At 37.6% G+C, this 19,784-nt stretch overlaps 2 protein-coding genes across 3 annotated transcripts; both read right to left on the bottom strand.

Moving 5' to 3' along the window:
- Positions 1 to 285: 285 nt before the first annotated feature.
- On the bottom strand, positions 286 to 7,025 carry LOC310737666 (leukocyte elastase inhibitor-like). Of its 2 annotated transcripts, XM_083562139.1 has the most exons (8): positions 6,865 to 7,024; positions 5,816 to 5,993; positions 3,030 to 3,134; positions 2,588 to 2,728; positions 1,915 to 2,032; positions 1,464 to 1,606; positions 963 to 1,130; positions 286 to 875 (listed from the first exon to the last, which is right to left on the bottom strand). In XM_083562139.1, the coding sequence occupies exons 2-8, from the start codon at positions 5,981 to 5,983 to the stop codon at positions 468 to 470; spliced, it is 1,251 nt and encodes a 416-aa protein (XP_083418265.1). In that variant the 5' UTR covers positions 5,984 to 5,993; positions 6,865 to 7,024; the 3' UTR covers positions 286 to 467. The 2 variants fall into 2 exon arrangements, with proteins under 2 accessions (XP_083418265.1, XP_083418266.1); XM_083562140.1 differs by lacking the exon at positions 3,030 to 3,134 and having other exon boundaries at positions 6,865 to 7,025.
- An 8,643-nt stretch (positions 7,026 to 15,668) lies between these two features.
- LOC310737675 (leukocyte elastase inhibitor-like) lies at positions 15,669 to 19,313 on the bottom strand. The gene is given in 7 exon segments (XM_083562156.1): positions 15,669 to 16,258; positions 16,346 to 16,513; positions 16,847 to 16,989; positions 17,298 to 17,389; positions 17,391 to 17,413; positions 17,969 to 18,109; positions 18,411 to 19,313. Coding segments are annotated over 6 exon segments (933 nt in total). The 5' UTR covers positions 18,068 to 18,109; positions 18,411 to 19,313; the 3' UTR covers positions 15,669 to 15,850.
- Between the last annotated feature and the right edge of the window lie 471 nt (positions 19,314 to 19,784).

Genomic DNA, 19,784 nt, shown 5'->3' with positions numbered 1-19,784 from the left:
GATTTCATATGTTTTCGCCTATGAACTATTGTGTATGACCTGAATTATTATAAAATTCTTACCCAAAATTATATGATCTCTCAGCACGTGAACCATATATGCGCACTCGTCTCCAACAGCAACACAATTTTACCGGAATAATCATAGATCAGTCGATAGGACACATACCCAATCTTCTTTTCCCTTTCCGTTCTGAACCAGCAAATTTGATTTTTCTTGAATTTTCCTACTATTTTGTCTTTCACCAGCACTGTTGTGAGTAATGGTTAATATAAAACACTGAGGTGTTGTGAAGAACATGTTTATTTCATTTGGTTAATGAATAGCATCCCATTTCGCCAAAGTGCTTGCTTGAAAACGTTAGTTGATAATTGTAGAAAAATGTATTATCTAAAGATGTTTATTTAAGACACAGTTAACTATGACATCAACTAACTGCATAGCTTTATATTTGCACTTGAGGTTATTTAAGGAGAGCTGTAGCGTCCACAGAAGAGAATGCTTCTGGTTGGTTTGTGTTGAATGAAAAAGAGGAAGGGATGGTCCGCCCGAAATTGCTCCGGGGGTAGCATGGCACAACGCAACATCATGACAGCTGCAGTAGCCGCAGCGGCTTCAGTGCCTTCTTCATTCACCTCTACAAAGGATTTATGCACAACCTTGGAGAGCACCAGATCATCGCCAGGAGACATGCGTGAAAAATCACACTTGCAAGGGTTAAAGGCATCTGCCATGCCCATGCTGACAAGCAGATCTTTCATGTCGTAGGTTTCCTCCAGTTTGAACTGCGGCAAAGACACCTGCACCTCCACAGTATCCATCATATCAGGCCGTGTCCACTCCATGAAATTCTCATAATTGAGCTTTTGCTCAAGCTGAGAGAATACATACATCCAGTATATAAATTAATCATAGACATGGATTACAAGTAGATTTGCAAAGCATGCTAATTTATTATTTACCTTCTTAAGGCCGGTAGTGTCATCTTGGATGTCAACAGGTAGCATAATCAGCATGCTGAGCTCATTGCCCTTGTATGGCATTTCAAGAATCCTGCACTGCACATCAGGAATAAAGGCCAGGGGAAACTTTGCCTTCTGATTCATCATCTGCACTGGTTTGGTTTCTTTCTGCATATATAATCAAACATAAAATGTTAAAATATATTCATTTATATTAATTTAAATAAAATTCATAAAAAATAAAAATATGAATGACAGATTTTCATATCTTGAATGTACTGTGATTTTAACCTTCACTATATAGAATGTTCCTTATTCAAGTCAATTGTCAGAACTTAAACAAAAACATTTAATATTTTGTTGTTTAGGTATTAGATGTCAGTTCAATTTCTCACAAACCAAAACAGAACAAGGTAGGAGCCCACCAAAGATACACAGGAGAGAAGAGAAAGGAGGAGGGGAAAGAGTGAGAATGCAATTGAATAAGTGCATGGCACCCACCTTGTTGATCTTGAAAGGATGCTCCCTTGTTGCATTTGCATTAAACTGCTGCTCCCAGGTGCCCTTAAAATAGATGGCATTGACCAACACAAGTCTGGTCAAACTGTCAACAATTCCTTCTGCCAGCAAATTCTTGATCTTTTCTATTGTGAGCATTTCAATTCAAAATAACATATGGTTAAGAACATTCATGAATATAAACATTTTCTAAAGAAAATTTACTAATACTATTAATACTATTCTAAATAGTGGTATCCTACTCCTGAAGGGATTTATATACTATAAATAAAAATCAGTAAGATCACAAGGGAGGAAACTACAAGGTGCACTATAGATAAACTAGTTTTGTAAAAGGTAACAATTAATTAAAACAAGCTGATTAATTAGCTTAACAAGCATGCGTCTGAATATAGTATATATAAAAATGAAAATAACATGTTCGAATACTAACCATTTGTTTGTTTCTCCACCCAGTTATTAATATTGACACGTGCAGCTTCTGCATTTGCTTTAAAGTCAACAGTTTCCAGCTCAGCATTGTAGTGTTTTTTTGTGTCACTCATAAATTTCTGTTTAAAAAACAAATCAAGTAAAAACAATGAAATATATGTTACATTGATAGATACAACAACTGCTGTAGAATAAATTTAACTGAGCAAAAATTCTGGTACAATAAATAAATCGTAAGATTATTTTACTGTAGTTATAGAGTTTGTGCCGGGCTGTTACATTAGCTATATGTGCAATTTTCAGGGGCTTATCAGAATGTCACAGGACACTGCCATGTCCATACATCCTATAAAAATGACCTCATCATACTAATAGCCAGACAATAATTAATCAGTCAACTAAAAATGCTTAACCAACAAGTAGACAGTTTTTCTTTGATCAAGACTGACTTGTCTCCTTTATCTACCTCAATCCAATGATAATATTATAGGATATTAAATAATAGTATATTAACTTAGAACTATAGGTTTTAACTAATATACTGAATACACTATCATACCTGATATATTTCTAATATATTTAGTAAGTGACTAAATCTACAACATGGGTTGTCAGATGTTACAAAGCTGTATATCATGTTGTAGTAAGGTCCTCTTTTTATCCAGACAGCTTACCTCCACAAATTGATAGGACTGCTCTCCATAAAGCCTGTTGGCCATGCTGAGGGAATACGCCGCTCCTGCTTTGTTTAATTCACTCATCAGCTTGCTCATGCTGGCATGGATATCATCCTTGACTTTGTCGTGGTGCAGGGTCTAGGTCATATGGATGAAGATTAAATCGAAATAATTTTTTTTTTTTTTTTAAGTAAAAAATCTTTGTGGTAAGTAAAGATAAATTCCATCTTTTTATTCCATGCTTTTTTTTTAAGTCACCCTTTTTAATATGTAAGCTGTGTAGTACGAATGCAGAGGAAGTAGGGCAGCACTGGATCCAAGTTATCTACCACCAAGGAGGAGCAACTATATGTATGCCATATGTTACCATCACCAATGTTATTGCCAAAATAATACCCCCACTTTGTTAGTGCCTCCACTGAATATTGCATTCAATAACCTTTTGTAAAGCCGCTGGTAACTGGACCTTCTGAGTTTGTTGTGCCTTTTGGACTGCTACTGGTTGAGCAGATTTAGGCTTCACTGGTTTGTTGAAGCACAAGACCTACAGTAACATGTTATTCATCAGAATTGCAAAACCCTTTTCATTGCATACACCAGTTGTTTTTATGAACAACAGATTTTTTGAGTGCCTACATAAATCATAACCATGACAGTTTTTCATAAATTCATGGCACAATAGGAACTGTGCTTAAAGGCATTTAAACAGGTCACACATTTCACATACAAGTTTCATCACACTTCATGATCACCTAATCTTTGCGCAATATGAATAAGTAAGCACAAAAGGCTTTTTTTTTTCTTTTCATCTAAAGCACTGAAAGTAAGGAGTGCCTGGCAAAACAAAATTTCATCAACTATGACATCGGAAACTCGTAATTTCAAGGACTTGCAACACTTTGCCTTGCCCAAGTTAGCAAGAAGGAGTGCCTGATAAAAAATAATTTATAAACTACCACACTGTAACTTGCATGGACAGGACTTGAAACGCAACAATACTGGAAAACAGATTGCAACAATTTCTATTTCAGTGAAGTGATTCACACTCAATCAACAAGCTGTTTTGTGAGCCAAGTTGGCAACAGGACAAACAGTGCTGTGACACATTGAAAAAACCTTTGGCATGACCAAATGAGCAATCTATTTAGCTATTGCACGTTAAATCTTGCCATTAACTTGCGGTTGAGAAATATTCCCACGTGAATTGGAGGTGTGAATTTAGATGCTGTTATGATGGGCTTCTTTATCATTACAGTGGAAAAACTGAATCCTATCATATCAAACCAAAGAAATAGAGTTGGGTTACCAATTAATTAGACAGACAATTAAACAAAATAACAATAACAATATGATTATGATGAATAAAAAGGCATGTTTTCAGCACATTTTATTATCACTGATCCTTGTGCTTTATAACAGGGGTTTTCAACTGGTTTTGTGCCAGGGACCACCATTCTGACTAACAAGTAATCCGCGGTCCACTATTGTGTGTGTGTGTGTGTGTGTGTGTGTGTGTGTGTGTGTGTGTGTGTGTGTGTGTGTGTGTGTGTGTGTGTTGGGGGGGGGGGTTACTATATGACGCAAAACACAACGTTAGCAAAGCATAGGCCTGATAGGTGCAAAGCTAGCCTATCCTGTGTCAGTTTGAATATTTTAGATATTTTCATTAAATTCAGTTTTCCCACTAATGTGCAAATATTCTGGAAATGTTTGGAAAAATAAATTATGGAAAAAAAGTGATTTTTAAAAGTGAAATTATGTAGGCTGTCACGGACCACATGCAATGCCGCCGCGGACCACCGGTTGAAAACCCCTGCTTTATAATAATACCAAAATATAATTTAGATATTAGAAATCCATACAGTAATACTGTATATAGTACTATGGTATAATACAAAGTTTCATGTTCATCAGCATCAATATGGCCTGATTTCATTTGAAGTTCATTGTCTTTTTTTTTTTATGTTTTTCCTCTAGCATTTTCTTTGTTAATATATTTTTTTTGTACTCAGCATTTCTGTGTCTTTAACTGACTGAATAGTCTGTGGTAGTTTACAGACCTGAACTGCAAACTCAGTCAAAGCCTAAGGAATGTGTTATGTTCAAGTTCTGAACTGGTTTTAGGAGTGTAGAACACCTTAGGAAATCCATTCAAAATTGTACATGTTTTATTTTCATTAATATTTACCACAAATCTGCACTTTACTGAGAACACCAAACGCATTGTAGAGCTGTATTAGGAAATGAAAAAAGCAGAACCTGGCTGCAAGAAATAAAACCGTAACAGACAAACTACGCCTAAGCCAAGTAAACATCACAAAGAGAGATAGAAAATTTTATTGCGGAAAGCAATGGAGTAACTATAGAAACACAACAGAGTCACGCCCAAATGGCTGAATAACTATAAAGCTGTAGCATGTACTCAGTTTGAAGTTCACATGAACTTTGTGCTGGCAAAGGATTTTGTAACAATTCCACTCAACTGAATACAGTAAGATTGGAGGAGATCAACTTATCTAAAGACTTTTATCTTCAAAGTAAAATGTAGAAATCTGAGCTTTGAACAGACACTTGGTTGATAGTGGATTGATATGTATTTAGTCTCAGCATAGTAAAATTTTTTATACTTATTTCTGTTAACAGCACAGTCGTTTTGGGGATCGGCCTTGCACAGGTTATACACAGGATTTATTCTGTTTGAGCAGTCACAAAAGTATGCAAACTAACAGGTTTGATTCATGATCATGATACCTATAGCTAAGCTGTAGTTAAGCTGGTATAGGAAAACTAAAAACAGGCAGAGGATGTACTGGATATTTGTTTATTATCCAAAAAATTATGTAAATAGTGAACTAGACAGATGCCTTATGTAAGAATATGTAAAAACATTAAAAAAAAATAAATAAATAAAAATAACACAATATTTAAATGTATTAAAATAAACTCCTTCAAGAGACTCACTTTTTCTGGTCTGAGTTGTTCTCTTGTACCAATTATAACTCCAGACCTTAAGTTTAGTTTTATCTCATTCAACATACTGTCTCAAAAACACATTTTCCCATGTGATAAGATGAGGGATGCATAACTAGTTCTCATAAGTGTCAATTTTTTTCTCATCTTTGTTTACATTTATTGTCTTATACGTAATATAATAATATTATACATTATCATTATTACTATTTTTATTTTATTTTATTAATTTTTTATTATTATTATTTTTCTAACCTCAGACATTTGAGTTGCCGTGTTGCCTGCAGCTCCGAGAGACACCATGGCCAGCGCAGAAGAGATGCTGAGAGGAGAGTAGAAGACATTTTTGGTTTTGTTGCCTTCCTTGATCTTGCTGAACAGGTGAAGGGCAAAATTGGTGTTTGCAACTGAGATAGATTCCATTTTGCAAATTCTAAAAGAGAAATAAATAAGCATTTAGATGCATAAAAAAAAAATCACTGATGTAATACACTGTTGATTTGCTGCCTGATTTGTATAAATGTGTAAGGCCATACTGGTGCAGCAGAGAAAAGCGAACATTAATAACATTAAATATTTAGTTTACCTCTAAACTTAGTTTAGTTGATATATGTCTCATAATCATGTCTTTTGGTCAAAGGGTTTCTGCTTTTACTATTTTTTTTTTTACTTCCAGCCAAAAAATGTGGCAAAAATTTGGTGGCTTCATTATAAATGAAAAACTCTTAACTAGTGCAATTATACCCATATACAGCTGATGTCCACAAACGTTTTTGCACCACGGACCAGTTTCACGCACATAACCACACACAATAACGTGCATATATGATATGATTTAATCACAAATATAATTGTTGCATATATATAATGAACACGCAACTCAACTCACCGTATGCATAATCAGTGTGAGCTTAATTTATCAATGCATAGAAAAAAAAATGCAAAATAAATTGTTTATTATTATTCCTGCTCGCCCGGTGTTGGAGAACCCCAGCAAGCTGCGCCACGTCCTGTTCAGGAAGCTCCATGCCAAAAGCACTTACAGCATAGCAGTCGAATGAAAGTACAGAACAGGGCGTGTGCGCGAATAAGAAAAGGGTATTTAATCTAATACTGATCTAATCGATACGGAAGTAAAAATTTAATCGTTTTCACTTTCACTGAATATTTGTAAACAAGAAAAAAACTAAAAACATGGTTTGATGCTTCCTTGGTACCTGATACATGCGCTGCCCAAAATTCGTCTAATGACAGCAGAAGGTGACGCTTAAACTCCAAACCCCTCAACACTTCAGGACACTTACCGCACTTCCTACGATGTTCAAGTGATCTGATCAAATGCAGTCGGTCGCGATCCTCAATGTGTGTACAACTCAATATATATATATAAATCCTCAGCCCACCTCCTGCCTGAGTCAACTTCAGCAGAAGACTAGTCCAGGAAATGACGTTATGTGTCACGCGGAATGGATTTCACAATGGCGCAGTGCGTGTTGTGTGCAAAGATGCGACTATATACAGAAAGGGGGAAAAGTTTGCATGGATTAAAACCGTAGTGTTGTGTAGCCTTTAAACGTTTCGAAACCAGTCTGCTCTAACATTCCCGCACATTTTACCCTCTGTCTTGTGGGAACCAATCTTAATTTTCTCTTTAACTTATACTTTAACCAAGCTGCAAATTGTGGGTGTGACACAATAATGTAGCTTCGCCAGTTTGGTTCAAGATGGCCAAAATATTCTCTTCTTAGTGGACATTACAACGGATTTTGTAGGAGAGAGAAGCTTTTGATGGTGATATAAAGGAGAAGGTTTGAAAATGACTTTGATAAACAGGATGAGATTGAAATCCAGCTAGTTTCAAAACAAAGACCAGCCACATGACCAGAAAAAAAGCCCTTCAGCAGCTAGCAGGTGAAGAAATGTGGATTAAAAAAAAATGGTGAAATTGAATGCTCTTCCCAAGAAATAAGCCACTCTGCATGGCTGCCAGTGTGATATGGATGCAACCAGAGTCAAGAGGGATGATTGTTACTCATGTGCAGGACATTAAGTCTTCTTTTGAGCTTTTTATTCCAGATTCTTTCCAGAAAATTATTTTGGATTGCACTAATTTAGAAGGAAGGCATGTTTTTGGAGAGAGGTGAAAGGAGATGGACCAAACCCATTTACATGTCTACTTTGGGGTTCTTATTCCTGCTGGAGTTTTCAGGGCCAAAGGGGAATCCACAGAATCCCTGTGGGATGCAGAAACTGGCAGAGAACAATGTCTATGGAAAACTCCATAATTTCCAGGATAATCTGCTTCGATAACCAGTGTTGTGCTAGTTACTAAGAAATAGTTACAGTTACTAGTTACTTCATTCAAAAAGTAACTCAATTACTTTGTTGATTACTTACACCAAAAAGTAATGCGTTACTGTAAAAGTAACTTTTTAGTTACTTTATTAAAGAGCGTTCTTTAATGTTCCCATGAATGCCCTTTAATGCGTTATTGTCTATACAAACACAAAACTGACTTAAACACAAAGTAATTGTTAAACAGTATTTTATTGAAGTCAGAGCAGCACAAACTGAATATATCACAAGGATTTCTGAAATAAATAACAAAACAAGCTGAATATTATATTCACAATCAAAAACTAAAGTGGCTTCTGCATCATAAAAGCTGTTGTGTTGAGCTCTTAAAAATGTTCCTTTCACAGCTTAAGTATAAAAATGATCAACAATGTAAACATAACACCGGGTTAGCTTCTAGCTTCGTCAAGGCATGGAGTTTCTGGAGGAGCTTCAACAGATTGGAGTTGCTGTTTATCGCAGTAGATACGACCTTCGAACCAGAAAGACACAACTTACATTTGCCTAAAAAGTTTTTGTCTTTATGCTCAACTAAAGTGAAATAATGATCATATTTCCACTTTGAGAAACTCGTCTTGCTCTCGCCTCGACTCGCCATTACTGCCGCACAGACCTGAATAAACAGAAACACGCCCACAGTGTGTCTTCTTCATGTTTACAGTGGTTCTCATCCTACAATGTGTCGCTGCTGTAAACAGGTTAGACTGTAGGCTACACTTCAGCCAAAATTCATTCATTTAAAAAAGTAACAGACACCGCATTACACGGTAACGGAGTTAATTGATTTAAAAAGTAATGCGTTACAGTATTATTTGTTGTCAAAAGTAACTGCGTTACAGTAACGCGTTATTGCCCAACACTGTTGATAACCTAGATGACAGACCAGCTCGACAGCAGAGAGACAAGCTAGCTGCCATCAGTTCAGTGTGGGATTGTGTTGAATTAAAAGCCTTGCAAAATGCAGCGCGTCCACAAGACTCATAGACACTGGCTGATTAATAAAAATATGAACACCACCAAGGTTTAAACTATTCATACTAGTGACAACTATGCATTTGAATGTTTTTGGTTGGTGACCATAGAATTAGATTAGTGTACACCCAGGGTGCCTTTTATTATGAACATGATCTTATAGAGCAATATTCACTGTTTTAAGACTGCAACTAATGAAAACATTACAAATTATGGCACAATCGGCAGCTACATGGTAATTGCATATGTGTTACATGGATTGCTATGGGTAACCTGTGCATAAAATGTGTAATCTGTATAGTACAGTTCTAAATTATTTTAGGGGGGAAGCGTTGAAGATACTAGTTATTTGCCATCAAGCTCCTGCTAAATAAACCTTCTGGACTTTCTATGCCCATTGGACAGTTGCTGGCTGATCAGACTTAGGCTTTACTGGATTGTTAAAGAACAAGAGCAATTATAAAACAGTATTTTTCCTTTTCAAGTTTTGTGCATGTATTGTACCAATGGGCAGTATAACATCATGAAGATACAGGTCAGTAACCCTAGGTATTAGTTAAGCTCATGTCATAAATAGATTTTGCCAGTTTGGTGGTGGTGTTGTATGATGTGAAGGAAAACCATTTTTTTTATCATAAGCTATGAAAGAGTGAAAATACAGCAAGACACGACCTGTCAAAGGCCTCCGGGAATGATTAAGTTTGTCTTTATAGTTTAAATTAGGCAGGAGTGCAGATGAGTGGCGCTACACACCTTCTTCTTCTTTCGGCTGCTCCCATTAGGGGTCGCCACAGCGGATCATCCGTCTCCATACCACCCTATCCTCTACATCTGCCTCTTTCACACCAACTACCTGCACGTCTTCCCTCACCACATCCATGAACCTCCTCCTTGGCCTTCCTCTTTTCCTCCTACCTGGTGGCTCCATCTTCAGCATTTCTCTACCAATATAATTCATGTCCCTTCTCTGCACATGTCCAAACCATCTCAATCTCGCCTCCCTCACCTTGTCACCAAAACATCCTACATGTGCTGTCCCTCTAATAAACTCATTTCTAATCTTGTCCATCCTCGTCACTCCCAACGAAAACCTTAACATCTTCAGCTCTGCTACCTCCAGCTCCACCTCCTGTCTTTTACTCAATGCCACTGTCTCTAATCCATACAACATCGCAGGTCTCACCACGGTCCTATAAACTTTCCCTTTCATTCTTGCAGATACCCTACTATCACAAATCACTCCTGTCACTCTTCTCCACCCACTCCACCCTGCCTGCACTCTTTTCTTTACTTCTCTAACACACTCTCCATTACTTTGCACTGTTGACCCCAGGTACCTGAACTCCTCCACCTTCTCCACCTCTTCTCCCTGCAACCGCATCACTCCACTGCCCTCTCTCTCATTCACACACATGTACTCTGTCTTACTCCTACTGACTTTCATTCCCCTTCTCTCAAGCGCATATCTCCACCTCTCCAGGCTCTTCTCAACCTGCTCCCTACTCTCACCACAAATCACAATATCATCTGCAAACATCATAGTCCAGGGAGACTCCTGTCTGACCTCGTCCGTCAACCTGTCCATCACCACTGCAAACAGGAAAGGGCTCAGGGCCGATCCTTGATGCAGTCCAACCTTCACCCTGAACCAGTCTGTCGTACCTACTGCACACTTCACTGCCGTCACACTGTCCTCATACATGTCCTGCACCACCCTCACATACTTCTCTGACACACCTGACTTCCTCATACAATACCACAACTCCTCTCTCGGCACCCTGTCGTACGCTTTCTCTAAATCCACAAATACACAATGCAGCTCCTTCTGTCCTTCTCTATACTTCTCCATCAACATCCTCAAAGCAAATAAGGCATCTGTGGTGCTCTTCCTCGGCATAAAACCATACTGTTGCTCACAGATGGTCACCTCTTCTCTCAGCCTGGCTTCCACTACTCTTTCCCATAACTTCATGGTGTGACTGATCAACTTAATTCCCCTGTAGTTACTGCAGGTCTGCACATCTCCCTTATGTTTAAAGATCGGTACCAGCACACTCCTTCTCCATTCCTCAGGCATCCTCTCCCCTTCCAGAATCCTGTTAAACAATCTGGTTAAAAACTCCACTGCCATCTCTCCTAAACATCTCCACGCTTCTACCGGTATGTCATCTGGTCCAACCGACTTTCCATTCTTCATCCTCTTAATCGCTGCTCTCACTTCCTCCTTACTAATCCTATCTACATCCTGCTTCACCAACTCCACATCCTCCAACCTTCTGTCTCTCTGATTTTCCTCATTCATCAGCTGCTCAAAATACTCCCTCCATCTTCTCAACACACTCTCCTCATTAGTCAACACATTTCCCTCTCCATCCTTTATTGCTCTAACTTGCAGTACATCCTTCCCAGCTCGGTCCCTCTGCATGGCCAATCAGTATAAATCCTTTTCTCCTTCCTTAGTGTCCAACCTCTTATACAGCTCCTCATATGCCTTTTCCTTGGCTTTCGCCACATCCCATTTTACCTGCTGCCGCATCTCCTTGTACTCCTGCCTACTTTTCTCATCACTCTGTCGATCCCACTTCTGTTTTGCCAACCTCTTTCCCCTAATGCTCTCCTGCACTTCCTCATTCCACCACCACGTCTCCTTGTCCTGCTTTCTATTTCCAGATGTCACACCAAGTACTTTTCTAGCTGCCTCCCTCATCACTCCTGCAGTAGTTGCCCAATCATCCGGCACCTCTTCACCACCACCAAGCCCCTGTCTGACCTCTTCCCTGAACCTAACACTACAGTCTTCCTCCTTCAGTTTCCACCATCTTATTCTTCTTTCAATCCTTACTTTCCTCCTCTTCTTCTTCGCCTCCAAAACCATCCTACACACCACCATCCGATGCTGTCTAGCTACACTGTCCCCCGCCAACACCTTACAGTCTTCAAACTCCTTCAGGTTGCATCTCCTACACAGAACATAATCCACCTGTGTGCACCTTCCTCCACTCTTATACGTCACCCTATGATCCTCCTTCTTCTTAAAATACGTGTTCACCACTGCCATTTCCATCCTTTTAGCAAAATCTACCACCATCTGCCCTTCCACATTCCTCTCCTTAAAACCATACCTACCCATCACCTACTCATCACCTCTGTTCCCTTCACCTACATGCCCATTAAAGTCTGCCCCAATCACCAATCGTTCTTTCCTAGGTACACCATCTACCACTTCATCTAATTCACTCCAGAATCTTTCCTTCTCCTCCATCTCACAGCCAACTTGTGGAGCATAGGCACTGATGACATTTATCATCATCCCTTCAACCTCCACCTTCACGATCATCACCCTATCAGAAACTCTCTTCACCGCCACTACACTCTTACTGTACTCTTCCTTCAGAATCACCCCTACACCATTTCTCTTTCCATCCACACCATGATAAAACAGTTTAAACCCACCGCCAATGTTCCTGGCCTTACTCCCTTTCCACTTGGTCTCCTGAACACACAACATATCTACCTTTCTCCTCTCCATCATATCAGCTACCTCTCTCCCTTTAACCGTCATAGTACCAGCATTTAAAGTACCAACCCGAACCTCTACTCTCCTACACTTCTCCTTTCCCTGCCATCTCTGTAGACGTCTTCCTCCTCTCCTTCTCCTCCTTCGGCCAACAGTAGCCCGATTTCCACTGGTACCCTGTCTGCTAACGATACCTGTGGCGGTCGTTGTTAACCCGGGCCTCGACCGATCCAGTATGAAATTCTCATTTGAGATCCGCATATTTGATTTGGCCAGAGGTGGGAAGTAACGGAGTACAAATACTTCGTTACTGTACTTAAGTAGATTTTTCTGGTATCAGTACTTTACTCCACTATTTATTTTTTAGACAACTTTTTACTTTTACTCATTACATTTTTACACAAATATCTGTACTTTTTACTTCTTACATTTTTAAAACAGGCTCGTTCTTTAGTTTTAATCCATTGATTTGTTTTTTCCATTGATAAAAATTTTATTTTCAGTGCGCGCCGATTTCAGCCGAACAACTGATTTCCTGTTACTGCGCGTCTTTTTCAATCCGCTGGTGTATAAAGTCCTGACTTTCACTCACCACTAGTTTACAAAGCTAAGAATAAGCAGGCAGAAGGCAGTAAGAAGTTTGGGGTTAACGTGGATAAAACAGAGGGAGTCAGTAATGTAAACATGACTGAGATCAGACACATTCATTATCATCATTTTTTCTCTGCTTGTGTTTTATATGTGGATCTTCAGCCTGGATACATTCATTAGGTAACAAAATTTTTAATTAGTTTTGTATTAATATATATATTTGGCTGTCAAAATTCAAATTATTTTAAACGGCACTAAACAGTATTAACGTGCTCAATTCAGCGCACATTTCTGTTTTTACCATTTTTATAAAAAAATATAAATAAATAAATATTTAAAAAAATTTAAACCTCCAGCAAAACATACACTTATTCACGACGTCCCTTCTTAACTTAGATATAAAATAAATAAATAAACTCCACTGAAAAATATTTTAAATCAGTAAACTTTTGTTTTATTTCTGCGCCAAGTCTCAAATCAAACACAAAATCCGTCATGTTTTACACAATTAACACTCTAGGTGGCGTTTTGTGGGTTTTTCCCTCATAATGGCAACACAAACATAAATTAATGTCCTTATTGATCGTAGAGATAAAAACAACACCATTTAAATCTGTAAAATGTATATGTGTGTATATATATATATATATATATATATATATATATATATATATATATATATATATATATATATATATATATATATATATAAGCTCCTTGACTTGAAGGGGTGCACTTTCACCGGTATCACCGAATTAACTGTCCGTGTGGAAACATATCAAAGGCTCTTAATGATGTCCACACATCTCTGCACTGTTATAGCCTATATTTAATCACCTTACATATGCTTACATATATATCACATGCTGTAAATATGCTACATATTTATCTGCACTATTTGCATGATTGCTACTTTTTGCACTTCTGGTAGATGCCAAACTGCATTTCGTTGCTGTGTACCTGTACTATGCAATGACAATAAAGTTCAATCAATCAATCTATCTATCTATCTATCTATCTATCTATCTATCTATCTATCTATCTATCTATCTATCTATCTATCTATCTATCCAGCTAGCTAGCTAGCTAGCTAGCTAATATTAATATGATGTGAGGTCCAGGTAACAGCTAAAACAGGTAGAAGTAATAACTCCTTTTTACTTAAGTACATGTCGGAGCCAAGACTTCTTTACTTTCACTTAAGTAAAAAGGTATAATCAGTACTTTAACTTTTACCCGAGTATTTTAAAACATGAGTATCTGTACTTCTACTTAAGTAATGGATGTGTGTACTTTTGCCACCTCTGGATTTGGCACATGTTTTACGCTGGATGCCCTTCCTAACGCAACCCTCCCCATTTACCCGGGCTTGGGACCGGCACTAAGAGTGCACTGGCTTGTGCATCCATAATGGCTGGGTTAAATCAGATAATGAATAAAACGGAAATAATGCAAGTTATGTATTCTTTCTGTGCAGCCTGGTAACAACTGACCGATGGACCGATGTCCAGCTGGTCATTGAGGCCGGTAAAATTATAATACAGGTCAGAATTATATAAATACAATAAAAAAATTTGACAGTAATTATTTTACTGTGAACTTTCTGACGCTTTATTTCAAGCTGCACTTCAGATGTTGACTAAGAAAGGCAGACCCAGTCTATCTACAGTGCATGCTCTAGTTCTATTTGTCTCAAGATTATCACCAAACTTGAATGGCACCTTGTTGTCCACTCATATAAAATCAGTGGGATTACTACAAAGTGTATAAAGCATAGTTACACTGATTGTATCAGGGAGAAATTGCTTAACACAAGGTCAAACCCCAGCACCACCAAGCTGCCACTGAGTGCTGTATCTTGGCTGAGCCTGTGTTCTGACTGAAGCTACCTAGCAAGGGATATGTAAAGAATAATTTCTCTGTGCTGTAATGTATGTGAAAAACTGTGGCTTTTTTTCCATTGTTGGTATGACTTGATATTAAATAAATTTTAAAACAAACAACCACAAAAAAAAAAAGAAAATCATAAGAAAGAGTTCACTGGTCCATTACAAAATTATATTAAATGGAAGACATCACCAGATGGTTCTGTTTGCAGTTTAAGAATAAATGAAATCGCATTATATTATTTCATTTTAAAGAAACACAGCTTATTTATGCCAAAGTAATGATTGCAATAAACTCTACTTATTTCTTGTGCAGAGTTTTAGACGAAGCTCTCAGTGTAGCCTCTCATAGTTATTCTCACACTATTTATTCGCAGGACAGTTAATACCACTGGTACTGTCTCGCCCGTCACAGGCAATACACCATAACAGGACCAGAAGACCTCACCAAATATGATCTGCTTTGCATTATTGTATACCTACCTCGGCCTCTACGTAAACAGATTTCATATGTTTTCGCCTATGAACTATTGTGTATGACCTGAATTATTATAAAATTCTTACCCAATATTATATGATCTCTCAGCACGTGAACCATATATGCGCACTCGTCTCCAACAGCAACACAATTTTACCGGAATAATCATAGATCAGTCGATAGGACACATACCCAATCTTCTTTTCCCTTTCCGTTCTGAACCAGCAAATTTGATTTTTCTTGAATTTTCCTACTATTTTGTCTTTCACCAGCACTGTTGTGAGTAATGGTTAATATAAAACACTGAGGTGTTGTGAAGAACATGTTTATTTCATTTGGTTAATGAATAGCATCCCATTTCGCCAAAGTGCTTGCTTGAAAACGTTAGTTGATAATTGTAGAAAAATGTATTATCTAAAGATGTTTATTTAAGACACAGTTAACTATGACATCAACTAACTGCATAGCTTTATATTTGCACTTGAGGTTATTTAAGGAGAGCTGTAGCGTCCACAGAAGAGAATGCTTCTGGTTGGTTTGTGTTGAATGAAAAAGAGGAAGGGATGGTCCGCCCGAAATTGCTCCGGGGGTAGCATGGCACAACGCAACATCATGACAGCTGCAGTAGCCGCAGCGGCTTCAGTGCCTTCTTCATTCACCTCTACAAAGGATTTATGCACAACCTTGGAGAGCACCAGATCATCGCCAGGAGACATGCGTGAAAAATCACACTTGCAAGGGTTAAAGGCATCTGCCATGCCCATGCTGACAAGCAGATCTTTCATGTCGTAGGTTTCCTCCAGTTTGAACTGCGGCAAAGACACCTGCACCTCCACAGTATCCATCATATCAGGCCGTGTCCACTCCATGAAATTCTCATAATTGAGCTTTTGCTCAAGCTGAGAGAATACATACATCCAGTATATAAATTAATCATAGACATGGATTACAAGTAGATTTGCAAAGCATGCTAATTTATTATTTACCTTCTTAAGGCCGGTAGTGTCATCTTGGATGTCAACAGGTAGCATAATCAGCATGCTGAGCTCATTGCCCTTGTATGGCATTTCAAGAATCCTGCACTGCACATCAGGAATAAAGGCCAGGGGAAACTTTGCCTTCTGATTCATCATCTGCACTGGTTTGGTTTCTTTCTGCATATATAATCAAACATAAAATGTTAAAATATATTCATTTATATTAATTTAAATAAAATTCATAAAAAATAAAAATATGAATGACAGATTTTCATATCTTGAATGTACTGTGATTTTAACCTTCACTATATAGAATGTTCCTTATTCAAGTCAATTGTCAGAACTTAAACAAAAACATTTAATATTTTGTTGTTTAGGTATTAGATGTCAGTTCAATTTCTCACAAACCAAAACAGAACAAGGTAGGAGCCCACCAAAGATACACAGGAGAGAAGAGAAAGGAGGAGGGGAAAGAGTGAGAATGCAATTGAATAAGTGCATGGCACCCACCTTGTTGATCTTGAAAGGATGCTCCCTTGTTGCATTTGCATTAAACTGCTGCTCCCAGGTGCCCTTAAAATAGATGGCATTGACCAACACAAGTCTGGTCAAACTGTCAACAATTCCTTCTGCCAGCAAATTCTTGATCTTTTCTATTGTGAGCATTTCAATTCAAAATAACATATGGTTAAGAACATTCATGAATATAAACATTTTCTAAAGAAAATTTACTAATACTATTAATACTATTCTTAATAGTGGTATCCTACTCCTGAAGGGATTTATATACTATAAATAAAAATCAGTAAGATCACAAGGGAGGAAACTACAAGGTGCACTATAGATAAACTAGTTTTGTAAAAGGTAACAATTAATTAAAACAAGCTGATTAATTAGCTTAACAAGCATGCATCTGAATATAGTATATATAAAAATGAAAATAACATGTTCGAATACTAACCATTTGTTTGTTTCTCCACCCAGTTATTAATATTGACACGTGCAGCTTCTGCATTTGCTTTAAAGTCAACAGTTTCCAGCTCAGCATTGTAGTGTTTTTGTGTCACTCATAAATTTCTGTTTAAAAAACAAATCAAGTAAAAACAATGAAATATATGTTACATTGATAGATACAACAACTGCTGTAGAATAAATTTAACTGAGCAAAAATTCTGGTACAATAAATAAATCGTAAGATTATTTTACTGTAGTTATAGAGTTTGTGCCGGGCTGTTACATTAGCTATATGTGCAATTTTCAGGGGCTTATCAGAATGTCACAGGACACTGCCATGTCCATACATCCTATAAAAATGACCTCATCATACTAATAGCCAGACAATAATTAATCAGTCAACTAAAAATGCTTAACCAACAAGTAGACAGTTTTTCTTTGATCAAGACTGACTTGTCTCCTTTATCTACCTCAATCCAATGATAATATTATAGGATATTAAATAATAGTATATTAACTTAGAACTATAGGTTTTAACTAATATACTGAATACACTATCATACCTGATATATTTCTAATATATTTAGTAAGTGACTAAATCTACAACATGGGTTGTCAGATGTTACAAAGCTGTATATCATGTTGTAGTAAGGTCCTCTTTTTATCCAGACAGCTTACCTCCACAAATTGATAGGACTGCTCTCCATAAAGCCTGTTGGCCATGCTGAGGGAATACGCCGCTCCTGCTTTGTTTAATTCACTCATCAGCTTGCTCATGCTGGCATGGATATCATCCTTGACTTTGTCGTGGTGCAGGGTCTAGGTCATATGGATGAAGATTAAATCGAAATAATTTTTATTTTTTTTTTAAGTAAAAAATCTTTGTGGTAAGTAAAGATAAATTCCATCTTTTTATTCCATGCTTTTTTTTTAAGTCACCCTTTTTAATATGTAAGCTGTGTAGTACGAATGCAGAGGAAGTAGGGCAGCACTGGATCCAAGTTATCTACCACCAAGGAGGAGCAACTATATGTATGCCATATGTTACCATCACCAATGTTATTGCCAAAATAATACCCCCACTTTGTTAGTGCCTCCACTGAATATTGCATTCAATAACCTTTTGTAAAGCCGCTGGTAACTGGACCTTCTGAGTTTGTTGTGCCTTTTGGACTGCTACTGGTTGAGCAGATTTAGGCTTCACTGGTTTGTTGAAGCACAAGACCTACAGTAACATGTTATTCATCAGAATTGCAAAACCCTTTTCATTGCATACACCAGTTGTTTTTATGAACAACAGATTTTTTGAGTGCCTACATAAATCATAACCATGACAGTTTTTCATAAATTCATGGCACAATAGGAACTGTGCTTAAAGGCATTTAAACAGGTCACACATTTCACATACAAGTTTCATCACACTTCATGATCACCTAATCTTTGCGCAATATGAATAAGTAAGCACAAAAGGCTTTTTTTTTTCTTTTCATCTAAAGCACTGAAAGTAAGGAGTGCCTGGCAAAACAAAATTTCATCAACTATGACATCGGAAACTCGTAATTTCAAGGACTTGCAACACTTTGCCTTGCCCAAGTTAGCAAGAAGGAGTGCCTGATAAAAAATAATTTATAAACTACCACACTGTAACTTGCATGGACAGGACTTGAAACGCAACAATACTGGAAAACAGATTGCAACAATTTCTATTTCAGTGAAGTGATTCACACTCAATCAACAAGCTGTTTTGTGAGCCAAGTTGGCAACAGGACAAACAGTGCTGTGACACATTGAAAAAACCTTTGGCATGACCAAATGAGCAATCTATTTAGCTATTGCACGTTAAATCTTGCCATTAACTTGCGGTTGAGAAATATTCCCACGTGAATTGGAGGTGTGAATTTAGATGCTGTTATGATGGGCTTCTTTATCATTACAGTGGAAAAACTGAATCCTATCATATCAAACCAAAGAAATAGAGTTGGGTTACCAATTAATTAGACAGACAATTAAACAAAATAACAATAACAATATGATTATGATGAATAAAAAGGCATGTTTTCAGCACATTTTATTATCACTGATCCTTGTGCTTTATAACAGGGGTTTTCAACTGGTTTTGTGCCAGGGACCACCATTCTGACTAACAAGTAATCCGCGGTCCACTATTGTGTGTGTGTGTGTGTGTGTGTGTGTGTGTGTGTGTGTGTGTGTGTGTGTGTGTGTGTTGGGGGGGGGGGGTTACTATATGACGCAAAACACAACGTTAGCAAAGCATAGGCCTGATAGGTGCAAAGCTAGCCTATCCTGTGTCAGTTTGAATATTTTAGATATTTTCATTAAATTCAGTTTTCCCACTAATGTGCAAATATTCTGGAAATGTTTGGAAAAATAAATTATGGAAAAAAAGTGATTTTTAAAAGTGAAATTATGTAGGCTGTCACGGACCACATGCAATGCCGCCGCGGACCACCGGTTGAAAACCCCTGCTTTATAA

Source organism: Silurus aristotelis (genome assembly GCF_946808225.1).
Source record: "Silurus aristotelis genome assembly, chromosome: 15".
Classification (NCBI taxonomy): Eukaryota; Metazoa; Chordata; class Actinopteri; order Siluriformes; family Siluridae; genus Silurus; species Silurus aristotelis.
Note: the sequence above shows the minus strand (reverse complement) of the source record. Positions and strands in the feature narration are given on the sequence as shown.

What these genes read in the sequence shown, in the direction of transcription:
- LOC310737666 (XM_083562139.1), bottom strand. Translation starts at nt 5,983, where the DNA reads ATGGAATCTATCTCAGTTGCAAACACCAATTTTGCCCTTCACCTGTTC. An exon ending in GGTGGAGAAACAAACAAATG is followed by an intron (nt 1,607 to 1,914) that starts GTTAGTATTCGA and finishes TGCTCACAATAG; the next exon opens with AAAAGATCAAGAATTTGCTG. An exon ending in ATCCTTTCAAGATCAACAAG is followed by an intron (nt 1,131 to 1,463) that starts GTGGGTGCCATG and finishes TTATATATGCAG; the next exon opens with AAAGAAACCAAACCAGTGCA.